Source organism: Carlito syrichta, unplaced genomic scaffold, assembly GCF_000164805.1.
Source record: "Carlito syrichta isolate Samal-C Ts95f unplaced genomic scaffold, Tarsius_syrichta-2.0.1 Scaffold303153, whole genome shotgun sequence".
NCBI classification, from domain to species: Eukaryota; Metazoa; Chordata; class Mammalia; order Primates; family Tarsiidae; genus Carlito; species Carlito syrichta.
The window spans coordinates 866288-878898 of NW_007247249.1; the positions used below are offsets into that span (position 1 = coordinate 866288).

Below are 12611 nucleotides of genomic sequence, written 5' to 3' on the forward strand. Positions count from 1 at the left end.
GGAAGGGTATTTCTCTTCACCAGAAAAATGAAATGGCATTTAATCTTGTCTGTGCATATGTACAGACCCAGATTTTCTATAACTGGCTATTTTCATACCATAAGACAACCTTCTGGGGAGCCCCGCCGGCAGCATACATTAATTTTGCTCAACAACTTCTTTAACAACCTTAACTTTAGAAGTTGGACCCTCAATGTTATATTTCTGTCTACACAAATATCTACTCCTCTCACAAATATTTTTAATTTAGAAGCTAGAAGGAACTGTATATCTTGTAGAGATAAAAGGGAAATAAAGAAAGTTAACTTAAAAGCATGGTGAGATTTGGAGAAAAATGCTACTTTCTTTAACAGATTCAACAGTTGACTTGTTCCCATCCATTCTCTTACCTCTTTGACTACAGTGTGCCAGTGTTGGTGGTTCTCGCATACCTCCATCCTCTCTTTGTGGAAGAACTGGCACTTTTCTGGAACCAGCAGAACATCACTTACAAATTCACCCACTGGAAAAGACAGCCTTTGTCAGAAGCAAATCTGATCATGATTCAAGGTGAAAATGACCCTAGCTGCAGATTATTATGACAGTTATATAGCCAGAAGCAGTGTAACACATATAAGAAGGCGTACATCTCATATCTTCAAAGGCCAAGTGGACAGTACAGCCCTAGGCAAGCAGCCACAAGAACTCAGCAATCTGTCAGAGTCACGATGCAAAGACTTTTTAAAACCTCCCAACAGCAATCCCTTGCAGTCCCATTGCAGGACCATAGCAACAAATGACAGGGAGAATATAAATAGGATCCCCCTCCAGGATACCTCAAACACACACAGCTACAGCCCTGCCTCTGAGCTCACATACTATACTAGCCTTTCACATCCCTGTTTCTGTCCATATCTATTCAAATAAAATGACCAAGAAATTATTAAGACTGGGTGTCCTACTGAAGTATACATGAATCTTACTTTAGACAAATCACCATTGTAATAAATGAATCAGGTAAGAATCACCAATGAATGATTACAAAGGGGCAAAGGTGCCTTTACAATAGGAAGCTCTGTCACAACTACCTTCACCAGATGACCAATTTAACATCACCGATAATGAACAAACTGATATGTTTGATGTCCTAAGAAGACCATATCACCTACACAGTATTTCTGCCAAAATATAGCATGAGAATCTAATCAGCATAAAACTATAAGACAAATCAAAATTCAAGGATATTGTTTTATTTTTGTAAAGGCTTAGACTCAAAAAATATCATTGTGATGAAAGATTTTTTTAAAAGACTGGGACACTGTTCTAGATCAAATGTAATATGTGATCTTTTTATTTTGTTGAGTTGGAATCTCACTCTGTCACCCAGACTGGAGTGCAGTGGTATGTTCACGGCCACCACAGCCTCAACTTGCTGGGCTCAAGTGATTCTTCCGCTACAGCCTTCCAAGAAGCTGGAACTACAGGCGTGCACCACCATGTCGGGCTAATTTTTTGATTTATTGTAGAGATGAGGCCTTGCCAAGTTGTCCGGGCTGGTCTCGAACCCATGGGCTCAGGTAATCCTCTCACCTTGGCCTCCCAAAATGCCTGGATTAAAGGCGTGAGCCACCGAGCCCAGCCCATATGTGATCCTTTTTTAAAGGAAGTGTCAAAGGCCACTTAGGGGAATTTCAAAAGTGTGATAATTGTATTGTCATTATATAGGAGAATGTCCCTGGCTATTAGGAAAAACAAGTTGAAATATTTAGAAATTAACTGTTATGATGCCCCAACTTACTTTCAAATGGTTTTACAACACACACACACACACACACACACACACACACATACACACACACACACACACGGGGCAGGGTGGTGGGGGGGTTCAGGTAAAATTGGAGTATCTAGATAAATGGTACAGAGGTACTCATTATTTACATTTTCTAAAACTTTCCCCAAAAAAGCTGAGAGAAAAATACACATAACTGTTTATTTACAGGGGAAAAAAAGGTATCTGATAGAGTCATGGTGGGTAACTGGTACATGAGGGCTGAGTGAATCATCGCCTCTATGTTTAGATTTGTTTAATAAAAAGTTAAAAATATGTATCACCAGATTATTCCAGAGACTCTTATTCAGTAGTATAAGGCAGGAGTCTGTAGTCTGTACTGCACATGCATCTGCCATATGTGCCACACAGTGATCAAATAGAGGAAAAGAGATAGAGGGATGTATGCCTGGCTCATGGAGAGATGCAGTAAGTGTGGGCAGGGAAAAAGGAAGCAGCCAGGCTAACCTCTGAGGTTAAGGGGAAAATGAAAATATAATAAGAAAGTAATGTGGTCCAAGAAAGGTCTTAGGGCTTAGTCAGTGGAAAGTCTATGTAGATCCACCCACAGCCTTGCTCTGCCTCATGCTTCGGTCTTGGGAACTGAAGCAGCCAGTCCTTCTACTGTGCAACTGGTAAGAGAAGGAGAGTGGCTGATCTGTTGGGGGCGGTGGGGAGATGTGCTCCTGACATGACAAACTGGAGCAGTAAAATATCCCCACACAAAAACAGTGTTAAACATGGCAGTTAGGTTTCTTAGCACTAATATTAAAAGAATAGAAAATTGTAGGGTCATGTATCTCCATGACACTAAAGCAGGAATGCAAAGGTAAGTTAGAAATAGTCTTGCCCATGAGGACCCCAAGGGCTATAGGGGAGGTAGTATCTGTATACAAGCTTTAGCAATCAACTGGAGTTACAATCAATGCTTAAAAATAGCAACAACAAAAATGGTAGACGAATCTACCTCTACTAGAAGCAGCAATCCTGGTACTCAATCTAAGTAGAAATTACTTACATTCTGACATCCAACCACCAACTCACATTATTTAACATGACTATTCAGTATGAACTGGCCATCTTTACATTTGTTCATTTATTACAAAAAACAATAAAAACATATACTTAAGAGAATGGCAATAGGGTTAAATGCCAGGGTTCAATCTCACCACTGTCACTACTGGCAGAGTGATCTTGGCCAAGTTACTTAACCTTTCTGTCCCTTAGTTTCTTACCTTTCTTGTGAGGATTAAATGATCTAATCTATACAACACATAAAAAGCTTAAAACAGAAACTGAAACAGAGTAGGCAATGTGTTAGCTCTAAGTCTTGATGTTACTGTTATTTTAAAATCTTGAGAGCTGGGCTCAGTGGCTCAGCCTGTGATTCCATGCTTTGGAAGGCTGAGGTGAGTGGATTGCCTGAGCCCGTGGGTTCGAGACCCGCCTGGGCAACTTGGTGAGACCTCATCTCTACAATAAATCAAAAAAATTAGCCAGGTGTGGTAGCGTGCGCCTGTAGTTCCAGCTACTTGGAAGGCTGAGGCAGAAGGATCGCCGGAGCCCAGCAGGTTGAGGCTGCAGTGGCCGTGAGCAGCCACTGCACTCCAGTCTGGGTGACAAAGTGAGACTCCAAATCAAAAAATAAAATAAAATAAAATCTTGAGTAACCAGTTTTATACAAAACAAATATACAACCAAAGTCATAAAGAAATGTACAGTTAAGCAATAGTTAATGCACTTTAATATGTAAAACCTCACTTGTGTATGTTCAACTATAGCATTAGAAAAAAATTTTAAAATAAGCCAGATGTGGGAGCGCGCGACTGCAGTTCTAGCTACTTGGAAGGCCGGGGAAAAGGATCACCTGAACTCAGCAGGTCGAGGCTGCAGTGGCTGTGAGCGTGCCACTGCACTCCAGCCTGGGCAACAGAGTGAGACTTCAACTCAAAAAAAAAAAAGAAAGAAAAAGAAAAAAAAACTTTTAAGCAGCAATTTCACTATCAAATATATATTCCATGGAAACATTAAAAAATTTAAAATATAAGGGAATACTATGTAACAGATTAAAATGAATTGACTAAATCTATATAACACCTTGGATAAACCCTAAAATGGTATAAAAAGTAAAAGCAAGTTGTAAAAGGTTGGGTGCAGTATGATACTATTAATGTGAATTTTAAAACACAAGAATGTACTCTCTAGCTGCAAACAGGAAAAGCATGTCATTTGGAAGGCTCCTAGAAGCTGAACCCAGGAGGCAGAAAAGAGTCTTATATAACATAATGAGTTCTGGTACACACTGCTATGTCTTTCAGGTAAACAGGGCTCTGAGAAGTCAAGGGTTCAGATTAATTCTCAAGAGCAAAACATTCACCTTGCATAAGGGTCCACACCAGAAACAGGGTGAATTGTTGATGTGCTATTATGAATTCAAAGACTAGAAGTCTTATAAAGGGACACCTGCAACGGACAAGTGAGCTGCTCCAACAGACCTTAAGTATAGCAGCTGAAGACTGTACCCCAAAGCTTCCGAGACCAGCTGTGGTTTTAAAGCAGGTATTAAATGGGAACTTTTTTAGTAGTTTTCATACTGCGGTAACACTCACAGTATCTCTATCTCTATCCAAAAATAAACAAAAACAAAAACAGTCATGGATTATGAAGTTATCTTGAGTACAAAAGCCAATAAATACAGATGTCAGAGATGACTAAAACTCATCTCCCCCAAAATACCCGCAGTTTTGCTTATTCACACATCACCAACTCATCCTACCTGGATCACCCTATTTACTTAAATTTTAATAGATAACCAGGAGTCAATTAGTAGTAATATGAGATATAAGGTTCATTTTATTAAGAGGGAAGACCAAACTATAGCTTCCCATCAAATACACTATACACTAGTTTAAAAGAGTCATGCTGATGGGCACAATGTTCTCAGAAGAGGGCAGAGCTGAATGGTGCAGTGAATGCAGCCATCTACAGTCAGTACAACACCAAACTGGATGTGAACACTGCCAGCAATCTATGTTCACTCTGAAACTGCCTTCAAGTGTGATCAAGACATACCATTGTCCTCAACCGCAAAACAACAACAAGCAAACGCAAATAGTGCCCAAGAACAGTGTTAAGAACCCGGGGACATCCAAACCAATTCATAGAGGCACCCAATCATTACAGAGCCTGTTTTTCCCGTTCCACATCTCTTCACTCTCCTCAGCCTATCTATGCTTTGTGTATGCTAAGCAGCAGTTTCTTACAGAGACTTTCAAGGCTGAAGCCAACCATATTTCTATCATTTCTCCAACATGTGGTATTCATCTTAAATATGTATATAAGGACTTACTGTGGTTACTTCTGGTGAATTAAATGTACAAGACTCTTTTTACTGTATCAATTTTTAGTATAATTTGTACATTAAAAGATTTGTGTATGGCTGCACAACTAAGTAAATATACTAAAAACTACTAATTTCAAAATGGGTGAATTCTATAGTATGTAAATTATAGTGCAACAAACCTGTTTTTAAAAAGCACAGACTGATTAAATAGAGGTATTGAGCACATAAGCAAATATACTAAGAATACTGGACTTGTAGATCTCACTATGAGCTCATGGTTGATATATGCACATGGATTGGTATAAAAATACAGATTTGTGTCTGTATATATAATATACACATATATCTCCTAGCTCTATTTGCTGAGTAGGCCTAGAAGCAATAACATCCTCCTATTAGCAAGAACACGTAATGCCCAGATTTAGTTTTTAACAGACTCCAGGGTGGAGCAGGGAAAATACAGGATGCACATGACTCTTTAGTACCAGAAAGTAAGGAAGTCCAAAGAATGAAAGGAACATGCTAAAAAGACACAGGAACCAGCATAAAGTTCCCACTGGCCAAATCTGGACACAGTGTACATAATAAAGTAAGTGAATGCAGACAGCACCTTAGGCAGCTGATAAACATTACAACTGGTAATGGAACAAATTGACATCATACAACTCCCAATATGATGCAATGAAAAGAACACTTCTGTGGTATTCCCCTCAAAAATGCATAAATCAAAAGGACCACAGACAAATCCCAATTGCAAGGCATTCTATTAAGTAACTGGCCTGTAGTTTTAAAAATATCAATGTCATAAAGGACACGAAAATACTAAAGAGAGAACTAAATGCAACAAGTGACCTTGAATTAGATCCTGAATGTTATTACAGCAACAGGTGAAATTTGAGTAGAGTCTGTAGATTAGATATTGGATCAATTAGATACTGCCTAGGAAAACACTAATTTTTGATGATTATACCATGGTTGTAGAGAAGAATTTCCTTGTTTTTTAAAAAGACATACCATAGTATTAAGGCATAAGGATATCATGTCTGCAACTTCCAAATGATTCAGATTTAAAAAAAAAAAAATCCAGTAGAGAATGAGTGGGGGGAGGGATTGATAAGATTAATTTTATCACATGAATCAGATGTTAACAGTTGGAAAATCTTAAATCTGGCTATTTCTGTAACCATTCAGAAAATCTGAGATTATTTTTTAATTTAAAAAAGCAACTCTAAAAGACTATCACCAAAAGGATTTCTAATGAGTCAATGGAAAGAAAGTGGTATTAACAAATGTCAGTTCTGCCTGGGTACTTGAAGGGGAGGGGATGGTGGAAGGAGGAAAGAGACATCAAAATCTTCCTAAATGACAACAAGGAAGAATTGGCAGTATTTCTTTCCTACTCCTTTCCCTTAAACTCCAGTCACTTTGTCCCTCATTAGTTTTGGCTGAGGCCAACTGTACTTACTTAAAAATTCCAAAGGATAATTCTACATAGTGGTTAGGAAGTTGTCCAAATGGTTGCTGGGGTGAACATGAATAACTAAATGAAGTAACACCAGACTGTACAATGCTTTATTCACTGATCACAATGCAAAGAAAGTGCTGAATGACTTACGGTTAAATTGTCTTTTATGCATTTAGTAACAATGTAATTTCATTACTTGGTTCTGTAATGCACTAAAAAATTTACACTTATCATCTGGAAAATAAAGCAATAAAAAAAACTTCTGCTGCACACCAACTATGGTATTGTAATTACTATAAACAACATATCCTATGTTCTAGGCACTATCATGGTGCAGAGGGGACAAACAGGGTCCCTGCTTTCAGATGTTAACAGTGTAGTCAGAGAAAGGTCTATAAACGATCCTTGTACAGTGTGATAAGTACAATGGCAACAGCAAAGAGCAGTTGAGCACTCTAGATATCTGCACAGAAAATAAGACCAGGAAAGGCTTTCTTTAAAGGTGGCATCCTCAGAGTTAAGTCTTATAGGAAGAACTTTCTAGGCAAAGTAAGCAGAGAAAAATTGCTCCAAACACTGAGAACTGGCTGGTGTGAAGGTGCTCAGAGCTGGTGAAGCTGAAGCACAGGGCAGAGTAGTAGAGAGCAGGGCAGAGTTCAGCATAGGCCAGGTCATACTAAGGAGTTTCAACATTATTTTTTAGCTTCACAAAGTTATAAGGTCACCACAAGAAATTCATGTTCTCATGCTGAAAATGTAAACTACTTCCAGCTAGTAGCTAGTGGAATGCCTGGCAGATGTTACTTTGTTTCCTCTGAAAAACCAAAAATGTCCTGCACTGTCCTGTGAGTTTACTGCAATGTCCTAAAGTGCCTAAGTGCACAGTCTGGGAATCATGGCTAATACCCCTCCTTTAAGAGGTAAAAATCAGGCTGGCTCAAAAATCGACTGGATGTGGGGAGATGAAGGATATCAAAAAAAAATCAGAGGTCTCCCATGCAGATAGATGTCTGGGTGGGGAATGAAGACAGGAAGTAACAAGACAAACAGGAGGAGGAAGTTTAGGTTGCAAAGTCTTTGGGGAGAAGAATGCAAAACAAATAAATGATTTCAAGTACTTTTACCTATTGTCTACAAATACAAATATTCGAGATTAATCTTGTTTCACTTATAGTTTGAGAATTACATAAAGAATTAATAAACCTCACATCCTGAGATTTCTCAGAGTTAAATGGTATGGAAGAACATCCTTACACTACGTCACACAATTTTTTTTTAAAATCAGGGTTTCACTCTTGCCCAGGCTGAAGTACAGTGACACAATCACAGCTCACAGCAGCCTCAGCCACAAGAGTAGCTGGCACTACAGGTGCAAGTCACTACACTTGGCTCAAGCAACCCTCCTGCCCCTGCTTCCCAAAGTGTTTGGATTACAGGCATGAACCATAGTACCCAGCAAAATTTTCAACTAATCTCCCACTACTGAGAGACACTCAATTTAAAATAGTTAAGCATATACAATATCCCTCTTTCCTCTACTTGATGCTTTTTTTTTTTTTGAGTTGGGGTCTCTCTCTCTCTCTCTCTCTCTCTCTCTCTCTCTCTCTTGCCCAGGATAGAGTACAGTGGCATGATCATGGCTCACTTCAGCCTTGACCTCCTGAGCTCAGATGATCCTTCTACCTGAGGCTCTTGAGTAGCTGGAACTATAGGAAGGTACCATCATGTCCCGCTAATTTGATTTTTTTGTAGAGATGAGGTCTCACTATGTTGCCCAGACTGGTCTATGAAAAAAATCTTCTTGCCTCAGCCTCCCAAAATGCTGGAATTACAGGTAGGAGCCACCATGCCCAGCTTTTAAAATAAAGTTAATTAGCCGGGCTCGGTAGCTTAGCCTGTAATCCCAACGCTTTGGGAGGCTGAGGTGAGTAAATTGCCTGAGCAGGTGGGTTCGAGACCCGCCTGGGAAACTTGGTGAGACCTCATCTCTCCAATAAATAAAAAATTAGCTGGCAGTGGTAGCACACGCCTGTAATTCCAGCTACCTGGAAGGCTGAGGCGGAAGGATCGCTGGAGCCCAGCAGGTTGAGGCTGCGGTGGCTGGGAGCGGCCACTGCACTCTAGTCTGGGTGACAGACTGGGACTCCAACTCAAAAAATAAAAATAAAAAATAAAGTTAATTGCTACATATTTTAAATACTGTCATTTAGGTGCTGATTCTTCCTGTTAGTTGGAGATTGCTCCTTGCCACATGTGAGAATGAGAAAAGCAATGCATTCCATTTTGCTGCCATCAGCAGTTTAAGGAAAGGTTTTAATGAAGGGAGGGTGGAGACTCTCCAATCATATCTACAAAACCACTCAGGATGTCTGTGTTAATGCTATATCTATGTTAATTCCTGTTGTGGCTAATCTAAAATAGATTGCTATGCCCTTTTAAGTTTCTGTGACCAATCTATTCCTCAATCATCCAGACTACAGATATGTGAGTATAATTTGGATGTGTCAGGTGATGAATGGTTAAGAATAAATTCACTAAGCATTTGAAGCAACAACTCTGTTTCTGGGTAATAAACCATCATCGTTTTACTCACATTGGCTCTGGATGTTAATACCAACAACAAAAACACCCCTCACAGTCACAAACCCTTCAGAATGGCAGGTCCCAGAGGACCTGGCCCTGGCACCCTGGACTGTCCACCAGTTGTTATGAGTCACTTTTCCTTCTCCTGAAAACTACAGAAAGTTGGGTCTGGTATAATAGTGCAAATGTGTGCAGGATGAAGTAAAGGAAAAGAAGACTCTTTCTCTTGGGTTGCTTTCTTCTATACCTCACAACTAACATTGAAAAACATTAATATTGAGTTGTTAATGTAAGGGCAAAGCTGGGTTGCTCTGTGGGTAGCACTCGTATTCAGTACTACAGAAAAGGTTCATCCTCAAAAGGTGGAAGGAGGCCCACAATGGGAAGGCAGAGTTAGTAATCATTGAAAAAGGCTGACCATTGACACCAGAAACAGTAAATATCTCAAAGAGAAATTTCCGCCAATAAATTCACACAGCACTCAGCTTGTTAACAGACATACATATTTCACTGTGAGTCAAGAGAAAATTAAATTTAAAAACAGGAGGATGGTGGCACTTCCTGAAAACTAACCAAGAACACTCACCAAGACACTTGAAAGGTGTAACAATGTGACTCCTGCATTGCTTTTTGTCCTTCCGGCACCAGTTGTCAATACTGACTGGCTGGTTTGCTTCCATCACATTTGTGATCTGTAGCTCTGGATACATCTATTAAGGAAAGGAAAACACAATAAATTGACCTGCTGATGGACATTCCAAGTAAGGATGAGTTTCTACCTGTACTTGGCCTTTACCCTTACCCTTACCCTTATAAATCTGAAGTTCCACTCCACTACCCCTGATTCCAACTGAAGTCATCAAGTAAAAAGACAATGTAACTAACAGTCTTCTTTTGACAGGTTAGATTTCTGACCACCTCATGAATTCTCTTTTAAAAGAGAATCAGAATAAACAAAGCAGTAAGCTTTTAGCCTGAAACAAATCCATTAGGTGTCAAGTTTGCTTATAGGGTATGTGTAAGTTGCTGAGTTCATGAACTAAAACACTTCAGAGGCAAGTCTATGGAAATGTCTGTTAATAAAATTATAGAACAATACTTCACCCCTGGCCTTGTATGCTGGTCTTGGTAAGAAATTATAACATCTCATATCCTTTTCTTTTTGACCCAAAAATTGAATCAGACCTGACATGATGATTATTTATAAAACTAGTGGCTTTCTATCAGTAAGTAGAAAACATGAGCACACACAACTTGTTTTGCTTTCCATCGTCCCACACTAAGTGGAAAAACAAGAACCAGGCTGGGCCTCTAAGGTACTTGCCAGGCTTCTGTAGTATTCCTTCCTTAAAGAGCTGAGAGCTCACAGGACAAGGAAGGAAGGAACACTGCAGAAGCCTGGCAATGCCTTTGAGTGGTGTCAATCATACTATACATTTAGAAACAAAGGGCCTGGGTCTCCAGTTATTAGCACCTTGGTCATGGTCAAAACAGAAAAATGATAAAGTATCTATTTCTAAGGTAAACAGGTTCAACCATGACCCAGAAAAAAAAGTGGTTTTAACTTTCTGGCAATGCTCTTACCTCCTGACAGTACTGAAGAACTTCTTCTTTTGTTCTAATGCAGCTCTTGGTGCCTGTTGGATCAGGTTCCCATTTCCCAGTCTGAATGTTCACATGCATATTTAACTTCCCACAAAACATTGCAATTTGAGGCTCAGCAACAGCAAATCCTGTTCCAGCATTGGCTGCAAGAGCCTATCAAAGGGGGGGAGGAAAAGTTCAGGTTTACCCCAAAAGCCACAGAAGTACAGTCATTCAGTGGTGTGTGACAGAATTGGTCTTTAAAATATCTTTACTATTTACTATTTTTATCTTCATAAAAAAATCTTTTTTCCAGGAGCTAGAACAGAATAAAAAATGACCTTTGGGATGTATATGATCCAAGTGAAAAGTCAAAGGGAATCTAATTTACTCCCCATTCCGTGCCTGGGATACTTCTAACTTCAGAATATATAACCCAGTGCAGTCTGCTCTAATTCAAGAACTTTTCATTTCCCTTACACCAAATCGTGAAAGTAAGGAATGACTAAAGTTCCAATAATTTTACTTAATTTATTCACACAATAAAATTATACTGAGCAACCACTATTTTGTAAAGTAATGTGCTAAGTGCTTAGGATACAAGGACAAGCAAAAAGTCATGGCCTGTTTTCCTGAAGTTCTAATGCAAAAGTCAAAACTCACAAAAAAGTGTGACCACATTTCCAGAGGTTCTAAGGAAAAGGACAGTGCTGAGGAAGCACATAAAAAAGGAATCTGACCTACACTTGTGTAGGGAGGTGATGAGGGAATCTTGTGTAGGGAAGTGATCAGATAGACACTTGAATAGCCCTTTAAGAACCCTCATGCTAGTGAGGTAGAGAGATGGTAGAAAAGTCACCCAGGACCAGACTAGATAATCTTTAGACCGAGAAAGAACTTCAGTCCTTATCACTGGGAGTGTTGAGAGGTTTTAACACAAAGTTACTATTGTCAAACTGCAGCTCTGATTCTCCGGTGGCTGAGAATAGACTGAACAGAAACAAAAGTGTATGCAGGGAAATAGTTCAGGAAGCTGGAGTTGCAAGGTCCAAGAGAGGAATAATGGTAGCTTGGGCTAAAGTAGTATGAAGAAGAGAAAGATTCAAGAGATCACAGAGCACAAAATGGGCAAAGATGTGTGACAAATTAGATATAAAGGGAAGAGGAAGAGGCAGATGTCAAGTTTGGTTCACATTATTCAATGTGTGATGGCATCATTCATGGACACAACACCAAAAGGAATTTCATGAACAATTTTATCTCATGTTGAATAAAAATAAACTATTCCGTAAAGTCTTTCTTTGGTCGATTCCCCTTTTTGCAAGATCTAACCATTAACAGCTCAGAGATTATGAGTGAGAAATATGACAGTAAGGCTCCCACAAAGTATCATGCACTAGAAAAGCATAGGCATCTCTGCAGCTAGTAACATGGCATTATTAATGATTATAACCATAACAGAGTTCTGTAGTGTCTCCTAATGCAAAACTTCTTTCAAAATAACAATTAAGTCAGCTTTTAAAAATGGTAAAACTAGCCGGGCTCGGTGGCTCAGCCTGTAATCCCGTGCCTTTGGGAGGCTGAGGTGAGTGGATTGCCTGAGACCGTGGGTTCAAGACCCGCCTGCGCAGCGAGACCTCATCTCTACAATAAATCAAAAAATCAGCCGGGCGTGGTAGCGCATGCCTGTAATTCCGGCTACTTGGAACGCTGAGGCGGAAGGATCGCCAGAGCCCAGCAGGTCGAGGCTGCGGTGGCCGGGAGCGGCCACTGCACGTCCAGTCTGGGCGACAGAGTGAGACTCCAACTCAAAAAAAAGAATCCAC

At 39.7% G+C, this 12611-nt stretch overlaps 1 protein-coding gene across 1 annotated transcript in view; it reads right to left on the reverse strand.

Annotated features, from left to right (window-relative positions):
* The window catches only part of APLP2 (amyloid beta precursor like protein 2), a 71175-nt gene that overhangs the window by 24209 nt on the left and 34355 nt on the right, over positions 1 to 12611 (reverse strand). Inside the window, exons 2-4 of the mRNA XM_008057889.2 lie at positions 10786 to 10959; positions 9788 to 9911; positions 390 to 502 (exon numbers count right to left, since the gene is read on the reverse strand). Of these exons, the coding sequence (XP_008056080.1) occupies positions 390 to 502; positions 9788 to 9911; positions 10786 to 10905 (357 nt within the window). The 5' untranslated portion in view covers positions 10906 to 10959. The remainder of the gene's footprint in view (positions 1 to 389; positions 503 to 9787; positions 9912 to 10785; positions 10960 to 12611) is intronic.